At 49.0% G+C, this 20,142-nt stretch overlaps 1 protein-coding gene across 1 annotated transcript; it reads left to right on the top strand.

The window, feature by feature from the left end:
- Window positions 1-217: 217 nt before the first annotated feature.
- Window positions 218-16,859, top strand: MLYCD (malonyl-CoA decarboxylase). The gene is made up of 5 exons (XM_030924855.1): window positions 218-796; window positions 7,956-8,068; window positions 9,104-9,260; window positions 12,924-13,073; window positions 15,640-16,859. The coding sequence occupies exons 1-5, from the start codon at window positions 269-271 to the stop codon at window positions 16,171-16,173; spliced, it is 1,482 nt and encodes a 493-aa protein (XP_030780715.1). The 5' UTR covers window positions 218-268; the 3' UTR covers window positions 16,174-16,859.
- The last annotated feature ends 3,283 nt before the right edge of the window (window positions 16,860-20,142 follow it).

Here is a 20,142-nt window from a genome sequence, read left to right as displayed (position 1 = left end):
TAGGACCGGAGGACAAGCCGCCAGCTGAGCCGGAGCAGGTCCCGAGGCACCCCCGCCGCGGGACGGTAACCTTTGGCCACACTTGGCCTCGGGCCTCCGCCAGACCCGCTCCGCCCCCACCGCCTCGCCCCACCGCCCCGCCCTCCGATTGGCCGCCTCCCCATCCCGGCCCCGGCTTCGACCAATGGGGCCAGCGTGCGCCGGAAGCCGGAAGCCGGAAGCGTGGCAGCGGCGGCTGCGCTCCCCCTCGGCAGCTGTTTTCGGCACCATGCAAGGCCTCGGGCCAGGCTTGACGGCCAGGTGTCTCCTCCCGCTGCGGTTTCCCCGGCGGCCGCCCGGGCCCCGGCTGGCTAGCGGGCAGGCGACTGGCGCCCTGGAGCGGGCCATGGACGAGCTGCTGCGCCGCGCGGTGCCGCCGACACCGGCCTACGAGCTGCGCGAGAAAACACCAGCGCCCGCCGAGGGTCAGTGCGCGGACTTCGTGAGCTTCTACGGCGGGCTGGCCGAGACAGCCGAGCGGGCCGAGCTGCTGGGCCGCCTGGCGCGGGGCTTCGGCGTGGACCACGGCCAGGTGGCGGAGCAGAGCGCCGGCGTGCTGCAGCTGCGCCAGCAGCAGCGAGAGGCGGCGGTGCTGCTGCAGGCCGAGGACCGGCTGCGCTACGCGCTGGTGCCGCGCTACCGCGGCCTCTTCCACCACATCAGCAAGCTGGACGGCGGCGTGCGCTTCCTGGTGCGGCTGCGGGCCGACCTGCTCGAGGCTCAGGCCCTTAAGCTGGTGGAGGGGCCGGACGTCCGGGTAAGGGGCCGCCCTCGACCCCCCGGCAGCGCGGACTGGCCGCTCTCCTCGAGTAGTCCTCATTTGCCCCCTTCAAGCCCCACACACCCCGCCTTCCCTGCCTGAAACCACGCTCACTTCGCCCGCAGTTACAGCTCGCCAGCTCTGTCCCCTTCCCACGCTGAGTCCTGGCCTCGTCAGAGCACACCCCCGCCTCCCTCCAGTCTGTCCTTGAAGTCCTCACTTGAATAGTGTTTACTAAATACTCAGCACTTGGTGGCCTTGAAGGTAACTGTCGCCTCCCGTACCTGATTAGTGTGTGCTCTGCAGTCTCTTTTTTAATTGTTGTAGCTGATTAAAGTGTTTCATCTATATGGTATACCTGAGCTAGAGTATCAGGCTGAGCATCGGGCAGCCTTCTGAGACCCTGAATAGTGTTTCAGAGGTCAGTGGGCACCCGCTATGTGTGAGACATTGTCCTGAGAAGTCCTGTGAAATGCACAAAGGTAAATGGGACTCAAGGTCACCACCACCACTCAGGAGGCTCCATGGCTTCTGGCCTTCTCTGTGCTCCATGACTTTTGGGAGGGCATTTAACACCCTGAGTTCAGTACTTAATGTGATGATTCTGAGTTGACTTGAGGTAATCAGGCATTAGCACAGTTCATTCGTGTTAGATGCAGATACAGACTTTTGAGATTTAAATGATTATGACCCGAAAGAAGGCCTAAAGCAACATAGACTCTCCTTTTATACTGTTAGTATTAAATACGGCGAAACGCTAGCCTGCCTCTTTTTTTTTTTTTTTTTTTTTTTTTTTTTTTTTGAGATAGGGTCTCACTCTGTTCCCCAGGCTGGAGTACAGTGGTGCTTTCACGGCTCACTGCAGCCTCAACTTCCCCAGGCTCAAGCAGTCTTCCCACCTCAGCCTCCTGAGTAGCTGGGACTACAGGCACAGGCCACGTGCCCGGCTCATTTTTGTATTTTTTTTGTAGAGAGGGCGTTTCACCATTTTGCCCAGGCTTAACCTGCCCTTTTAATTAATAAAAAATGATGTAAATGTTTCAGGAAGTTTTGGACATTCAGAAGTTTGTTATGTGCAGTTGGTGTTAAAAAAATAATTGAACGATTGAATGGTTATGACCGGAGCCATTTAAGAACTGTAATACTGGTTTAATCGTTTCATTTTCATTCCTTCCGTCTTACGTGGGTGATAACACGTATCCCTTTTACAGTAAAGGAGAAGATGCTGAGGGTGTGTGACTTGTCCTTAAATTCAGAGCAAAAAACTCTTGCTGATCACCCACCCAAATCCAGGGTTCTTTGCCCTATGCTTTATCACTGTCTTACTGTGTGAGTTAATCAGATGTTTATTGGAAACTTTCTTACCTTTTTTGGCTACTTAGATGCATAAAATCGGGCATAATTAAGTATGGGATTAATGCCGAGAGTGACAACAGTGGCCATGATTTGATTCCCCATGATAGCTGGTTAATTTACAGTGCTGTTACTGAGGGCCAGGCATCTTTGGCCGTAAGGTTCTCAGACAGAAAGCCCACAGTTGCTAATTGCATGACACAAAATCACTCAAGAATTCTTACCATGTTGAATTATCATGTTCTGGTCTGAAGCCAGGTCTGAATAGCTGAGCTTTTCTGTTCCACACTTGTACATAGTACTTGGCAACATATCATCCCCCCAAGTAAGTGATCAGCTCCTCGAAAACTGGGAAACTTGTCTTAAATTTCTTGCATAGCAGAGTGATGAATGAGTCATTGCAATAGATTCCTGGGTGCCCTGGCACGAGACATACTTGACACACTAATCATTCAGCATTCATGTGGAGGTGAGACTGCCCCACACTCTGTCATAGATTTTTGAGCCTGGAAGGAAGCCACGAAGGGCTGGAAAGGTTTCTGCCCAGCTGGGAGCGTCCTCATATCAGACATTGGCCAGCTTTGTCCCTCGTTGATTTCTCACATGCAGTCCAATTCTGAATTCCCTGGTTCTGTGAGATGTTGTAGAATACATGCTTTTGTTCTTCCCCACTCAGGAAAACTCTTGGTTATCACATCGTTGGGAAGGAACACGACTGAACACACTCACATCCAGACTTGACTGGTGAAAGAAAGGAGCTGGCCCCTGGGAAATACAGAGGCTGCTGAGTCCTCAGACATTCACACATTTCCTTGATTTTTGACCAAGGCTGTCTGTGTACATAAGGGAAAAAAAAACATTGCATACTGTAATATTAGGCCAGAAGTCCTGTGGACCAGAGATATCAAACAATGAATAATGGCAGCCTGATCTTTGCCTCTGCATATGGTTAGGACATAATGGCTGCAGGAGCCTTTTTGTGAGTGCTTTTTGTGCCCCTTCCATTTCTTTACCTAGAAACCCCAGCCTTATATTCAGTGCATATAACTGTTAGTAGCTGAACCTGTTAATTCCCTTCCCCTTCCCTTGTTCTGCGTAGTTTTCTCATATATACACGTATATATGTATGTGTATATATGTGTGTGTGTATATATAGAGAGAGAGATGGGTTTTTGTTTTGTTGTTTATGTTTTTTTTAGAAATGGGATCTTTTTGTGTTTCCCAGGCTGGTCTTGAACTTCTGGCCTCAAGCAAGCAATCCTCCAGTCCCAAGTGCTGGGATTATAGATCGGTGTGAGCCCAAGTGTAATTTTTTTTAAATCCCTGTCATTTAAACATTTAAATCAGTCTGAGAATAGAGTTACATTTTTCTGTACATATAAACTATCAACTGGGATCTGATATTGTAACCTATGTGTTCTATTTTTCTATCTGATTTTTTTTTTTTTTTGAGACAGGGTCTTGCTCTGTTGCCCAGGCCGTAGTGCAACAGCACAATCTCGGCTCGCTGCAACTTCCGCCTCCTGGGTTCAAGTGATTCTCCCACCTCAGTCTCCTGAGTAGCTGGGATTACAGGCACTTGCCAACATTCCTGGCTAATTTTTGTATTTTTAGTAGAGACAGAGTTTTGCTATGTTGGCCAGGCTGGTCTCAAACTCCTGACCTCAGATGATCTGCCTGTCTTGGCCTTCCAAAGTGCTGGAATTACAGGTGTGAACCACTGTGCCCGGCTGTGTTCTTACTTTTTAAAATGTCTTTTCCTCTGGTCCAAGTGAGTTTGGAGGTTTGTTACCGCGCCTGGATTTGTGGCCTCCTGAACGTGGAGGAGTCTGTAGGTATGTGTGTCCCTGTGGTTGTATGGTAGGTGTGGGAATGAGGATGTGATGTGTCCGGGGGCTGGTGGGTAGAGGCCCAGTTGGTTGATGACTTCAGTTTCTTGGAGGTGAAACCCCAGTGAAACCGAGTCGAATCCCCAGTAGAGGGGAAGGTCTGAGCATGGTTCAGCAGTTTGTGGGCACTCAAGGGAGGCTGGCCTTTAATTTGTGGAAAGGGTTCCTGATGGGCGGTTTGGACCTCGGTGGAATGAGAGGTGTTCGAACCTTAACAGAGGCACAGAAACTAGAGAGGGACCTGGTTCCCACTGCCACAGCCACCCGTCCATGCTAGACCCTTGTGTATCCTCTGCCTTTTAGTTAGTAGAGTACTCTTTGTTGGGTCTAGTAAATTCTATGCTTAGCTGTGCTAAATGATACTTATTTTGAGATAGGAAAGTATATCCGTAGTATAAAGTGTACACCTGCAGAGTGGAAGCTTATGTGAGTGGGAATTGTCCCCAGGTTTCTCAGCCTCTGCAGTGCTACCTCATCCATAGCTTTCCACTCCCTTCCCCAGCGCAGGGCTTCTGGGCAAGGGAAGGTGACTTTTCTTCCATACCAAAATAAGCAGATCTTGAAGGGAACCAATTTATCTTTTAAAAGGAAAAGTTGGCTGGTCTAAACAGTGTCATACAAGTCAATGGAATTAACAATACAGAATACACAGAGCTGGATGCAGTGGCACGCACCTGTAGTCCCTGCTACTTGCGAGGTTCAGCTGAGCCCCGGGGTTCAGCCTGGGCAACATAGCAAGACCTGCCTCTGAGAAAAAAAATAAGAAGCACTCCAGCAGAATACACTGAGAACTGTCGCTACCCTTAGCATCACCAGGATATTCCCAGCAGTTGTGTTTCTCAGTCTTGTATTGGTGATAAATGGTGGCTGAATTAATGTGCATACAGTCGCGGAGGCTTCTCTCCCTGGTGTTGTTTGTATCCTGGCAACCTTGCAGGGTACCTGAACAGCTGCTGCCGGTGTTAAAGCTGAGCAACGGAGACTTCTAACCTTTAGCCTAGATTCCCAGTTCTCGTGTACCAGTGTCACATTTTGTAGCTGTCAGGAGCCCAAAATAGAATGAAGAGATTTGTAGGGGAGGAGCTTTCATCAGCCAAGCCATTTCTTTCATAATTAATATTGAACTGATAGTAAAACTAGGTATTTTCAGCTTTTTTCCTATCATGAATATAAGAGAGATGCCAGTACCTCTTACACAGAGCTCAGCTCATCTGTCCTGACCTGGGGTACAGAAGTCCTTCTGGCCCCTGAGATGGTCCATAGATAAGTATCAGAGGAGTCCATGAACCCCGGGAAAACATGTGCACAGTTTTATTAATGTGTTTGCAATGTTCTGGGGACAGAGCCTGTGGTTTTTAACACATATTCAAGAGTGTGAGAGGATCCCAGGAAGATTAAGAGCCGCTGTAGTCAAATGCAGAAAATACAGTTTTATAAAGGGCCATTCTGTGACACCTAGCAAACAGTCTCTCTCATCCTCCCCTCCTGCTGCTTACTAATCACCATTCGTTCCATTTGTCCATCTTTCTCATTTGATATCAATCTATTAGTGAATGCTTTGCGACTCGTAGAAATGAATCAGAAGTGGACCCTGCCTTTATGGAGTTTACAACCAAGTAAAGGAGATTCAGTGATGGAATGTAAAGTTAAAAGGAATTGCAAAGATCGTCTGGTTCAGCCATCTATCCAATGCTTAAGTCCGTTTTCAAACAGCTCCGCTGAGTTCTGTCTACCTGTGCTTGGTGACTTCCAGTGTTGAGGGTCACTGTCCCCCAGGATGACCTCTGTGGACAGCTCCAGCTATTCAAAAGTTCCTCTTTACACTAAATTGAGTCCATGTCTGACTGTCCATAACTTACACCAGTCGGTCTAGATTTACTTTCCCAGCCCCCATGGGGTCACACAGAACAAAGTTGTGGCCTCCTTCGCGCCCTAGTGCTTAAACATGTAAAGGGAGATCTCACATCCTTCCAAAAACGTCTCTGAGCCACCATTCCAAAACCTGCCACTCTTCCCCAGGTGACAAAGTTCTGAGTCCTTTCACCCTTTAACAGGAATTAAAATGTAAAATGATTTTATGAAATTTGGAAGCTGAGGCAGGAGAATCACTTGAACCTGGGAGGCAGAGGTTGCAGTGAGCTGAGATTGCACCAGTGCACTCCAGCCTGGGTGACAGAGCAAGACTCCGTCTCTAAAAAAAAAAAAAAAGAAAAGAAAATAGCTGTTATAAAGCCCATTGTGTTCTTCATGACCCTTACAGAGAGATTCAGAAGGTCATTCTTTTATCAGATGTCCTGAGATGTTTACTGTTATTTAATAATAATGTTTAGTGGATCTGTTGATATGTAATTTATGAGTAACAAAGACCCAAAATAACAGTGATTTGAATATGACAGAAGTTTGTCTCTCATGTGAAAGTCTGGAGGTCGGCAGCCCAGAGCTGATTCTGCTCTTTGGTGCTCTTGGTGGATCCAGACTTAAATCTTATTGCTCTGCCCAGAAAAACCTTCATCTCCAAAGCAGCCCAAGATGGCTGCTCCAGTGCCAGCCATCACACCGCCTTCCAGTCTGCAGTGGAAAGGACAAAGAGAAAGATGGGCCAAGGGCTTGCTCCTGCTGTCTTTCCAAGTTCCCCAAAGTGGCTGCGAGAGACCTCTGCTTACCCCTCATTGGCCAGAACTCTGTCACATGGCTACCCCCAGCCACAGGGCAGTCTTTATTCTGGACAGCTGTGTCCCTCACTGAAAAGTGAGGCTTCTGTTAATTTGGAAGAAAAGGATACAGCCATTGGAGAACAACAAATCGTGGCTGTGCAGGCGACACCGAGACGACGCTGCTCCTGCTCAGGGCCTTGTGTTCTGCTCTTCCTGGAAAAGCTTCAGTGCAAATATATCTTGGGTGGTCAAGTCAACTCACGTCATTTTTGGAAGTAGATAAGATATAATAAAGATATAAAAAATTGAAGCAAAATTAGGATAATTTCATCACCTCTGAAATGCATTGGTTGCCAGATATACTATTATGTCCCTCTAAGGTAGATTAAAAATGCTGCCAGTTACGGCGAGGCACAGTGGCTCATGCCTGTAATCCCAGCACTTTGAGAGGCCGAGGCGGGTGGATTGCCTGACCTTGGGAGCTCGAGATCAGCCTGGGCAATATGGCAAAACCCCATTTTTACAAAAAAATTTACCTGGGCGTGGTGGAACTCACCTGTAGTTCCAGCTACTTGGAGGGCTGAGACAGAAAGATCACTTGAGCCCAGGAGGTCAAGGCTGTAGTAAGCTGTATTCATGCCATTTGCACTCCAGCCTGGGTGACAGAATGAGACCCCATCTCTCAAAAAAAATAATGCTGCCAATTAGACTGTGACCCGCCGTCATTCACAAGCTGCATCCTGACTTGAGAGATGTTAAAGTATGAAAATGTACATCTCTGAGTTGATAAAGTAGGGCCCCTGGACCAAGTACTTGTTTTTCTTAGGAAACGTAGGAGTAATGTTTTGACGTATCAAAGAAGGTTCCCAAGAGGATGAGGATGGTGCTGTTGACACCCTTGCTGTCTTAGTTTTCCCTTACAGTGCATCTTTCGTTGTTATGTTAATTTGATATAATTAGTATCTTCACTATGGTGAACACATTGGAACATATTATTTGATTTAGGCAACTTAGTTCAAATTGAATCGTTTCCATTCAGGGGTCTTACGGACTGAAGTAGTTAAGTCTAAATAGAGTGTTGAAGGAAAGCCTGACTTGGTTTGAGATAAGAGTCTCACAGAGGAATCTCGGGAAAAGCTGTTTGGAGAATCATCTTGCGCAGTTGTCTGCTTGAGCATTTGCATTCCCTGTGCTGGCCACAGCACAGAGATGGGCTTGATCCGGTGCCCATTGAAGGCCTGGGCTCTATCTTCTTTGCAGGAGATGAATGGTGTGCTGAAAGGAATGCTCTCAGAATGGTTTTCTTCCGGGTTCCTGAACCTAGAACGGGTTACCTGGCATTCACCGTGTGAAGTGCTTCAGAAAATCAGTGAGTAAGTATTAAGGTTTTCATTTTCTTTGTACATATATTTTTCATGTATATTTATGTATGTTTTATATTGGCTAAAAGCCAATCTATCTTCTTTCGCTTGTACAGTTTATTTCAAGTCTAATAAAATCCAAACACAGTATTTGCAAATGCTGCGGCTGTCACCGCACATGATACCAAGATCATGGAGGAAGAGGAAGGGGCACCAAGAGAAACCGATGCGTCTGTCAGGGACCTGCGTGTGGGGTGTTATATTTGTGTCCTCTTATTTAAAGCAAACACGCCCATTTTCTCTCTTCCCAAGACCCCATGATCAGTTGTAGAAACTCACTGGACCAAGCATTTGCATTCGTAATCAAAACAGCATTTAGCCCACCTGGTGGTTAAGATTTTTCCCTGGGTTAAAATCTCAAAACAAACTATATCATGCGTTACCTCCAGGACCCAGTATAACACAGGCTAGCATGTCATGGTGGCCTCACAACCCGGGACTCTTTGCACGTAGGTGTCTTCACATTACATGTTGTCCCATGGAATCCAAGGTTTGAAAAGTGGCCTATTTGAAATGTAACCAATTCAAAGGGCTGACAGTGCCTGCTGCCATTTCACGTGCTGAAAACAAAATAGCGGTGGGGTGAGGTTGCTAGAAGACACCAGATGAGCCCCGTGTTTGCAGCACTGACAGGGCTTCACAGAGATCCCAAGGAAAGAGAAGACACAGTGTTCAACACCAAGCATTTGATTAGGTTTCACCTGAAAATCTGCATGAATCCTTCCCTGGAGCCTCACAAACTCCTCTTAAAACTGAGATTAAAATTGGAGCACCATTTTGTGTGTAAAATGGTCATTCACTGTAGTTCCTCTCAGTGGGTGCTGTTTCTCATGAAAATGACTTTCCTTGAATCTTCCAGAAGAGTCCATTAAAGCTCTATTTAAAGAACTTGTTTGACTTAGATGAATAGTATGAATAGGAGTCAGCAACCATTACTTAAGTTGTGAATTATGCATTTGTCTTATCTCTTTATAAATTTCGCCCCAGGGCTGAGGCTGTGCATCCTGTAAAAAACTGGATGGACATGAAGCGCCGCGTTGGGCCCTACAGAAGATGTTACTTCTTTTCTCACTGTTCGACCCCTGGGGAGCCCCTGGTCGTTTTGCACGTGGCACTGACCGGTGACATCTCCAGCAACATCCAGGTACCTGCAATGGTCAATCAGGGACAAGATAGGCACCCCACAGAGCCCCTTGTGTTTTTGTTTTGTTTTGTTTTTACTTGATTTTATCCCCTTTTTTTTTTTTTTTTTTCAAATAAATGGTTTTGGGCTTTTTAATTGGTTAAATAAAATCTCCAGATTTGTAGGTGTAGAGTGTAGAAGTGTAGCAGGCAGACAGTTATGGAGCAAGGAGAGCATTCATCTGGCTGCGTTGATCTTAGGTTGAGATACAGTTAAAGTCTATCACAACATGTTTGTGAGGCAGAAAATAATTGCGAAGGGAGAAGAGACAGGATGCCTGGTTCATACATAGTTCACCTTTACAGCGTTTGTTACGTGCCTGTGGGGAGTTTTGAAAGATACTTGATTAGAAAATTGAAAGAGACACATCCCTCATGCCTGATGTGGGCCCAGGACACTCCCTGGCGAGTGGAGGTTATGGGACTTGGGGTTGATAGCCCCGTCCTGTGGCAAGCTGCTCTGCTCCTTGATGAGTTTGGCAACAATGTCTGAAACGCTCCTGCAGGTCCACAGGGGCAGAAGAACCAGGGACCACATTGCAGGGTCTGGAAATGGGAGTGCTAAAGACAGGTGGCCGGGAGCGTGAGACCCCTGGGGCAGCGCAGGTTTGCTTAGGCCAAGAGGACATGAGGGCCTGTTAGGAAGCTAAGTGGATGATGGCCCATCACAAGGTGAGTGCGCTAAGCAGGTGTCCTGCTGAGAAGTTAGAGAAGTTGAGTAGGGCAAATGAGCAGACGTTCCTGATCACCAAGGAGAAACGCATTCCCTTACGATGTTTGTGTGTGAAAGAGACACACTCCAAAGTCCTGTTAGTGCGACTAGGGGCCATTCTGACTTCTCTGAGGGCAGTTTGGCAACATGGATGAAAATTCAGAATGTGCATTCCTCCTGGCCTAAAAAGTCCACTCTTAGGAACTTCTGGGGAGATGCTCAGCCCTGAGAGTCAGATGGCTGTTCCTGCAGCATTGCTGACAGTTTCAAAGGCTGGAGATGATATCCTAGGGCCCATCAGGAGAGAATGGGCTCCAGGAGGGCGGTGTAGACACACGGCGCGGCCTCGCGTACATCGGATATCTGTGCATGTATTTAAATATTGATGTGGGTTTATATTTTGACATGGAAAGCCAGCCTTGACTTATGGTTGACTACAAGTTCAGGTTTACACAGTAGCTTGTGTGTGGTGTGGTGTTATGAATAATATTAATAAAATCTGTTGAGTATGTACTCTGTGCTTATCAGTCTGTGAAGCACATTTTGTGTGTTACTTTTCAGAGCATCCTGTGATTTAGGTGTTATTTTGTTTGTTTGTTTGTTTTGTTTGTTGGTTTGTTTTAAGCAGAGTTTCTCTCTTCTTGCCCAGGCTGGAGTGCAATGGTGCTATCTCGGCTCACTGCAACCTCCGCCTCCCAGGTACAAGCGATTCTCCTGCCTTAGCCTCCCAAGTAGCTGGGATTACAGGCATGTGCCACCATGCCTGAGTAATGCTTTTGTATTTTTAGCAGAGACAGGGTTTCACCATGTTGGCCAGGCTGGTCTCGAACTCCTGACCTCAGGTGATCTGCCCACCTTGGCCTCTGAAAGTGCTGGGATTATAGGCGTGAGCCACTGCACCTGGCTGATTTAGGTATTATTATGAGAAAACTGAGGCTTAGGGAACATCTGTAACTTACCTATGATCATAGAGCAAGTAAGGGTGGAACTGGAATGCAGACCCAGCTCACACCCTGACTCTGAGGGGAGATGCCTTCCTTATGTGTAGATTGAGCATATGCATTTGGGCACATGAGAATGTGTATGGGTGCGCAGTCCTGTGTACATTTGTGTGCATACCGAGAGCGTCTGAGACAGCCTGGAAAGGCGTTCGTCAAAAGGGCAGCAGCGACAGGCGTGGGGATTAGATTTTGGGGTAATTTGTCATTTTTTCTTCATGCATGGTTTTTTTTTTTTTTTGCCTCTTTTTGTTTCATTCACTTTGCCTTACAATTTTTTTTTTTTGCCTCTTTGACATTACATATACCTCACTCATATAACTGAAGAAAGTTTTGTTTTTATTTTGAAAACTTTAAAAACAGATTGCTGGGATTTTTGCATAAGGAATCACAAGATCACTTACAGACTTCTTAAAAAACAAGGGAGAACCGGGCGCCGCGGCTCACGCCTGGAATCCCAACACTCCAGGAGGCCAAGGCAGCCGGATCACCTGAGGCCAGGAGTTCCAGACCAGCCTGGCCAACATGGTGAAACCCCGTCTCTACTAAAAATACAAAAATTAGCCGGGTGTAGTGTTGTGCACCTGTAGTGCCAGCTACTTGGGTGTCTGAGGCACAAACGAGAATCGCTTGTCAGTAGGCAGAGGTTGCAGTGAGCCGAGATCATGCTGCTGCACTCCAGCCAGGGCAACAGAGCAAGACTCCATCTCAAAAAAAAAAAAAAAAAGAAAGGAGATAAGCCTGGGAGTGATGTGAAGGGAGCTCGGTTCTGTGAACCACAGAGCTCTTCCTTCCATAGGGCACGGTGCAGGACAGCGGGCCCCTCTCGGTCCTTAGAGGATGTGTCCTTCGTGTCATGAGCTCTCCCCGTTTCCTCACAGCGGCATTTCTTCACTTTGTAGGAGTCACTGACCCTGTTAAGAATCTGAAGGGAAAAACAGTGAGGACGTTTTCCTCAGGACAGATACGCATAGACTCACACATTCCATACACTATTTCACAACGTTCCTGGACTGACTACCAGACCTCATCTGTGTGGTCTAAGCTAAACACTCCTACTTCCAGAATGGACGGTAGCTGGTAGAAGTTAAAATAGTTTAAAGGGGTTCTTCAAAAGTAAGCTGGTGTAACCTGCTTCAAAGCAAATGAAAAAGTAGCCCCCTGCTATTCCACTGTTACCCAGTGAGCTTTGGAGTATTAAGGATTATGCTTCAGAGTATTAGGGATTAGAAAACGCTGCCATCAGAATGAGAGGCAGTAAACTCAGATTTCAGCTAAGCGACTTCCCGGTCTAGCTCGTTTCTTAGAATGCCTCGCCGGGACGTCTGTGTTACTATTTAGGAAAAGCAAAGATGGCATGAAACCCAAAAGGTACATGAAAAAGTCAAACAAAGGTATATTTCCTAAAAGAGAAGTATATAGGACTGCATATGGCCTCTTGAGCAATTTGAAAAACCTAGGGTTCAGAGAAAAGGAAGAAAACAATTCAGTGATAGGAAACACCAACCCTTTAGGAGAAGCCGAAGGAACTGGAGCTGTTTGGTCTCGAGGATCCGTGTGTTATCGCTGAGTGTTGGCAGGAGAGTTACGGAGCAAGTTTCTGTTTGCACAGAGGCCTAAAAGAGACAGAAAGGGGCATACATTGCTCTTCAGCAAAGTTTGCATGAAAATTTCAAAATGGTAGAAACGATGCAGCACTGAGGACCCCCAGGGAAGCTGTGGAGTCCCCTCCTCTAGAGAGGTTTCGAAACAGGGCAGCTTTTAGGCTCCATAGCCTACACCCCAGTCAGGGAGCCAAGGTCTCTTCCAGCTCTTCCAGTGCTCTGAGAATTGTCTTCTGGTCCCAGCAACAGGGTTGCCATGTGGGCTGCAGAGTGGCCAGGCCAACCTTAGAACCATCGTTGGTGTTTTCCAGGCAATTGTGAAGGAAAGTCCTCCATCAGAAACGGAAGAGAAGAACAGAATTGCTGCTGCGATCTTTTATTCCATCAGTTTGACCCAGCAGGGACTCCAAGGGGTGGAGCTGGGAACATTCCTCATAAAGCGAGTCGTCAAGGAGTTGCAGGTAAGCACTGTGCGGGGAGCCCCGGTCACGCTTGGCTTCCGTGTGGTCAGGTCAGCGAACTTGCGGGGTGTCGGCTGCCACGAGGGACATGGATGAAGACAGAAGCTAAAGGGAACGTCAGGGAGTAGAAGAAGTGCCAGAGGTCCCCTCAGCAACTCCTAGGAGCCATGAGTCTCCCAGAGAGATGAGAATGATGCTGAGAGAGGCCTCCGGCCCAGCCGCCTGCAAGGTGCACTTGTGTTCTGAGGTCATCAGCTCTCTCTAGGGCGACCTCATTCTGACCTGCTCAGGATACTCTTGATTTCATGTGTCATCCTGGTGTAAGTGTCACTCTGAAGTGTCCCAGCCAGATAGCATAGCTGATGGTCATCCTGCCATGCCTGTCCTCCCCCCTGCCCCTGCCCACACTCTCAGGGCCTCTGACACGTGACGTGCTGTTAGCATGGGCCTTCTCATGGCCTGTGAGGGAGTGCTGAGGTGAGACCAGACAGCTCGAAGGTAAATGCATCAGCTTAGTTTTGATCTAACTCCCCTTTCTTGGCTGCCCTATGAAGAACACATTCACCATCCTATATCAGAAATGTTGATGTTCACTCTGGGCCTAGGCTTTCAAAAACCACCAACCTCATCAGGGGCTTGGATGAATTCCAATGAGTAGAATCTAATGATTAGGTGCAGTAGCTAGATGTTTGCTAATGTGTGACTCTGAGCAGGGTGTTCTCTGCGTTGGGGGCTGCAGTTGGCTGCAGCAGAGACCTTCGAGGACGACAGTGTGGAGTGGGAATGTTTACGTGCTCCTAGTAAATTCATAATCAGTTTCAAATTGAAGCCCTCAGGATTCAGCTGCGTATGGGCTTCATTACCACGCTGCCATGTTTCCACCGGGTAACAATAAGCCACAGCTTCTTCCCAGTTTCCTCGTTCCTCTGTCTTCGCTGAGGGTGGTGATAAGCAGGGTGGGGTGGGGAAATGTAGCAGGGTAAGGAAGGCCGGAAGAGGAGGAGCATATCCCAGGATTCAGGGGAGTTAGGCCTTAGCCCAGCCGTTGTCCTGAGGGTGCCAGTTACCTGCCCCTGGGCAGCTGCTTAGAAGTCCTCAAACGGGGTCTAGAAGGGAACGAATGGCCCCTCTGCATGGAGGCGCTCGTCAGGGTTTACAAAAGCAAAACACAGGTGGGCGCAGTGGCTCACACCTGCAATCCCAGCTGAGGCAGGCGGATCACGGGGTCAGGAGTTCGAGACCAGCCTGGCCAACGTGGTGAAACCCCGTCTCTACTAAAAATACAAAAATTAGGCATGGTGGCGCATGCCTGTAGTCCAAGCTACTCGGGAGGCTGAGGCAGGAGAATCACTTGAACCCAGGAGGCGGAGCTTGCAGTGAGCCAAGATTGCACCATTGCACTCCAGCCTGGGAGCAAGACTGTCTCAAAAAAAAAAGAAAAAAAGGCAAAAAGCCCGGGAGCTACCACGAATGCCCAATGAGAGGAACATGGTGAGGAAAATCATGATAGTCTTCTCTTTTCTTATTACTCTGTGGTTAAAATTCTGTGGTTTTGAATTTTAAATGAGAATGAGAAAATGCTCACGATATAAATTCATAATGCAAAATATAAAATAAGTGTCTCACCCATGCGAAAATCACATCAAGAAACACCAGGAGTTTACTTTAGCAGACTGTTGAGAGTAGTTTTCTCAATGTAGTGGAGTATGATGGTTTTATTTTCTTCTGTCATTAATTTTTTAAAAAAAAACAGCTATAGTGAGCATGTATTAGGTTTATAGTCAGAAAGTAGTGGGTTGTTGGAAATGATCATGAGATCTCTACCTAGTTGGGACAATAACGATTGTACCGTGTCATGTGATATAGAGAGATACCTGCAGCGTCCCCCTTCTCCCCCGTACCCCGTTCTGCACCCACTGTGGGGTGGCTGGGCAGCTCGTCGCTCACTCATCAGTCCCTGGCCACTCGTGTGCCCAGCAGCAGGGCAGCCTCTGGGGCCTGACAGGTGGCCATGGGAGGAGCATGGTGTACGAGAAAGACAAGGTCTGCAGTGAGTAGCTGCGGTGCACCAAGCCCCACTCCCCACTGGCCAGCTGTCTGGTTTTAGGCAAGTCCCCCAACACTCTAGTCTCGGTTTTGCCGACATGAGAAGGGATGGTGGGGACGGAGACGCCCTGCCTTGGGGAGTCAGGATGCTTCCAGGGTCTGGCACACATCAGGTTCCTGATGAATATTTCCTGCTGGGCATGGTGGCGCACGCCTGTGGTCCTAGCTACTCAGCAGGCCGAGGCAGGAGGATGGCTTGGACTCAGGAGATGGAGGCTGCAGTGAGCCATGATGACGGCACTGCACTCCAGCCAGGGCAATAGAGCAAGACCCTGACTCTAAGAAAAAAAAAAAACAACAGTTCCTTGAAAGAAGATAAATAACATGTACCAAATGTCACTCTGACCACTGCACAGCAGCATATGAGCCGTAGGTTGAGAGGTGCTCATCTGTTGGTAATGTACCTGCTGAATTTGTGTGTTTTCTCCGCCTTCCTTTCCACCCCAACCATGCTTTACAGCGAGAGTTTCCTCACCTTGGAGTGTTTTCGAGTCTGTCACCTATACCTGGATTCACCAAATGGCTTCTGGGGCTTCTGAACTCGCAAGTGAAGGATCACGGGAGGAATGAACTCTTCACAGATTCGGAATGTAAGGAAATCTCAGAGATCACAGGTGGCCCCACTAACGAGACCCTCAAGCTCCTCCTCAGCAGCAGCGAGTGGGTGCACTCGGAGACCCTGGTGCGGGCGCTGCAGACTCCGCTCATGAGGCTGTGCGCCTGGTACCTGTATGGAGAGAAGCACCGCGGCTACGCCCTGAACCCCGTGGCCAACTTCCACCTGCAGAACGGGGCGGTGCTGTGGCGCATCAACTGGATGGCGGATGTGAGCCTCAAAGGCATCACCAGCTCCTGCGGCCTCATGGCCAACTACCGCTACTTCCTGGAGGAGACGGGCCCCAACAGCACCTCCTACCTCGGCTCCAAGAACATCAAAGCCTCTGAGCAGGTGCTCAGCCTAGTGGCCCAGTTTCAGAAGAACAGCAAGCTCTGACAATAAACCTCTCCTAAAGCACAGGGCCCCAGTAAGAAAATGATCGTTTTCAGGAGGGGCCGGGAGTTTTGTGTCTGAAGGAGTTTTCCAAGCAAAGCCAAAGTTCACTGTGTTCTTGCCCCACAGCCAGGCCACGCTGTGAGGCCAGACCTCAACTTCCCTTGCCTTGGGCGAGACACGTGCCCAGTGTAAGACGGTTGTGGGTGCAGGTGCACACAGGTAGGTGGGTTGCTGTGCTGGCTCCAGAAGATTTCTCGTTGCCCTTGACCTGGCTCCCTGCCTGGGGCTGGTGCTGTGGTACTTACATCTTCAGGAAGCTGTGCAGCCTCTGCCATTGTCGTCCCAGGGGGATCCGGCATCCTCCTAAGGACCAGGGCGAGTGGCCCAGATACGAGTAGGTGTTCCTTTGCGCTCACAAAACAATGCGGCGATGGTTGCTTTAGCCATTTCTCACCATGCAATGCAGAGGGATAAAGGACTGTGCTACACTTCCCAGTTAAATTCTAAAGCTCATAAATGTATGAAAAGGTTTGTGACTTTGCACAAGGTGTGTGTAGTAAGTTAAATCATGGAACACAAAAATGTTGCTGCTTGAGGCATAAGTTGAATGATAGGCTTTAAATGATCAGGGATTCAGGTTCATAATGAACTTCACAGTAAAGAACATGTTTGTTCTGTAAAGCATTAAACGTCTGGTTATGTAATGGTGGTCATCTTTAAGATTAGAGACCTGGGAAGGCTGGAATCAGCCAACCAGCCTGTGGGGAGTTTGGGATGAAGGAGTCTGGGGTGTGTGGGACGAGAACAAAGATGAAGGAAGGGGCAATCACTGTGGTTGTGGGAGGAAGGCGGGTGTGTTTGTGTGTGTGTGTGTATCAGGGCACGTCTGTGTGCATATGCACAAGCATCTCTGTATAAGGGCGCATCTGTGTGCATGTGCACAAGTGTCTCTATCAGTGCACGTGTGTGTGCATGTGCACGAGTGTCTATCGGCACATGTGTGTGTATGTGCACGAGCGTCTGTATCAGGGCACATCTGTGTGCGTGTGCACAAGTGTCTGTATCAGTGCACATGTGTGTGCATGTGCACGAGTGTGTATCGGCACGTGTGTGTATGTGCACGAGCGTCTGTATCAGGGCACATCTGTGTGCGTGTGCACAAGTGTCTGTATCAGTGCACATGTGTGTGCATGTGCACGAGTGTCTGTGTATCGGCACATGTGTGTGTATGTGCACGAGCGTCTGTATCAGGGCACATCTGTGTGCGTGTGCACAAGTGTCTGTATCAGTGCACATGTGTGTGCATGTGCACGAGTGTCTGTATCGGCACGTGTGTGTATGTGCACGAGCGTCTGTATCAGGGCACATCTGTGCGTGTGCACAAGTATCTGTATCAGTGCACATGTGTGTGCATGTGCACGAGTGTCTGTGTATCGGCACATGTGTATGTGCACGAGCGTCTGTATCAGGGCACATCTGTGCGTGTGCACAAGTGTCTGTATCAGTGCACATGTGTGTGCATGTGCACGAGTGTGTATCGGCACATGTGTGTGTATGTGCACGAGCGTCTGTATCAGGGCACATCTGTGCGTGTGCACAAGTGTCTGTATCAGTGCACGTGTGTGTGCATGTGCACGAGTGTCTGTGTATCGGCACGTGTGTGTATGTGCACGAGCGTCTGTATCAGGGCACATCTGTGCGTGTGCACAAGTGTGTATCAGTGCACGTGTGTGTGCATGTGCACGAGTGTCTGTGTATCGGCACGTGTGTGTATGTGCACGAGCGTCTGTATCAGGGCACATCTGTGCGTGTGCAGAAGTGTCTGTATCAGTGCACATGTGTGTGCATGTGCACGAGTGTCTGTGTATCGGCACATGTGTATGTGCATGAGCATCTGTATCAGGGCACATCTGTGCGTGTGCACAAGTGTCTGTATCAGTGCACGTGTGTGTGCATGTGCACGAGTGTCTGTGTATCGGCACATGTGTGTGCATGTGCACGAGTGTCTGTATCAGGGCACATCTGTGCGTGTGCACGAGTGTATCAGTGCACGTGTGTGTGCATGTGCACGAGTGTCTGTGTATCGGCACATCTGTGTGCATGTGCACGAGCATCTCTGTGTGTTTCAGGGCACGTCTGCATGTGCTCACACATCTTTGTGTGTCTGTGTGCGCGTGTCCTCAGTTGCCCTGTCCTCGGATTGGCAGACAGGTCCCTCGCCTTCCTTGCCTTTCATCTCCCAGACTTGTGCCAGGCACTTCTGTCTTCTGCGTACCGCATGTTGCCTCTTGACAGACGGTGGGATGGTGGAAGCTGTCTCATGCCTCTTTTTCTCCGGGCTGATTCTGAAAGCACCAGAGTGGCTTGCAAGCCAATCACTGCAGTCTTGGCAGCCTGCCAGCCCTTCCTGCGGGCAGAGTTCTTTACCACAAGCGTCCCCAGACCCTCAGGCCTGCGGAAACCTGCTGGGCCTTACCGTCTTTGCTTAGCTTTTGGCCTAAAAAGCCAAAAAAAGTGATCACCCGTTCGGATCACTCTGGCAGCCTTTCGGATCCGGTGGCACCCTTCCCGGCTGTGTCCCTCAGCCACACAGGCCGCTGGGAAGACAGGCTTAGGTGACATCCGAGGAGGCTTTGGCTCACCAGAGGAGTTGGTAGATGTCAGTCATCCCCAAGTCACTAGGAACTAGCACTCCTGAGGTGGGTCTCGGAATGGTGTTCAAATCCATTTCACTATTGTGGCCAAGGAGCCCTCCTTCCAGCAAGGCCGCTCATCACATCATGTTACTCTTTAGGCCAAATGTGACCCCTGCCCCCGGGTTTTATTTATCACTAAGGAAGAGTTTCTTAACCTTTTGTGAGTTACAGATCACTGAAATTCTGGTGAAAGCCAGGTGGGCCTCGCCACAGGAGAACACATACGCGGTGCACAGGAGAACACGCACAGAGTGCACAGGAGAACACGCACAACGCACAGGAGAATACACACACAGTGCACAGGAGAATACACAGTGCAGAGGAGAACACACAGTACACAGGAGAACACACACGGTGCACAGGAAAACACTGCACAGGAGAATACACAGTGCACAGAACACATACACTGCACAGGAGAACACACACTGCACAGGAGAACACGTACAGTGCACAGGAGAACACACAGTGCACAGAACACACAGAGTCCACAGGAGAGCACACAGTACACAGCAGAACACACGCAGTACACAGAACACCCGCAGTGCACAGGACACATGCAGTACACGGAACACCCGCAGTGCACAGAACACGCAGTGCACAGAATACCCGCAGTGCACAGGAGAACCTAATGCACAGAGCACACAGTACACAGCAGACCACACGCAGTGCACGGAACACCCACAGTGCACAGGAGAACCTAGTGCACAGAGCACACACCCCATGCACAGTTTTGTTTTGCTTTGCTTTTGCAATTGCAGGGAGCTCCCTGGCTCCCCACAGCCATTCATGGAGCCCATTCTGTTTGGGATACAACAGATCTCCGCCAGCTCACGTGAGGCTAGGCACCAGTTCCTCAAAACATTTTTGGGCAGCTAGCAGCTCATCTCACCAGGTTGAAGCCGCTGCCTGTGAACAGTTGACAGACCCAAAGGCACCCAGAATGTTCTGTGTCAGAGAGCCTTGTCTAACGGGCAGAGCTGGGAGACACCCAGGAAGACCCCCAGCCCATGCCTGTTCTCAGGCCTGAGGTTCATTCTCATTCTCTCCCTCTTCCCTTTCCCCTTCCTCCCTCCTGCCCTCAAATCTGCAAGGCCTCTCCCGGTGGCTGTGTTCTGCCAGGGCCTCCCAGGCTCCAAGATCACTGCCTTCGGGGAGCCCAGGAAGAGCTGCACATCTACTGCCTCTGTGTGGCAGGCGTGTCCAAGACTGCAACTCCTAGTTCCCACCTTTCACACCTCATCTCTTTAACCTCTTACGGAAAATTTCAAGCATA

Source organism: Rhinopithecus roxellana, chromosome 20 (assembly GCF_007565055.1).
Source record: "Rhinopithecus roxellana isolate Shanxi Qingling chromosome 20, ASM756505v1, whole genome shotgun sequence".
Taxonomy (NCBI): Eukaryota; Metazoa; Chordata; class Mammalia; order Primates; family Cercopithecidae; genus Rhinopithecus; species Rhinopithecus roxellana.
The sequence above is the reverse complement of the archived record's forward strand: the minus strand, read 5'-3'. Positions and strand labels throughout refer to the sequence as shown.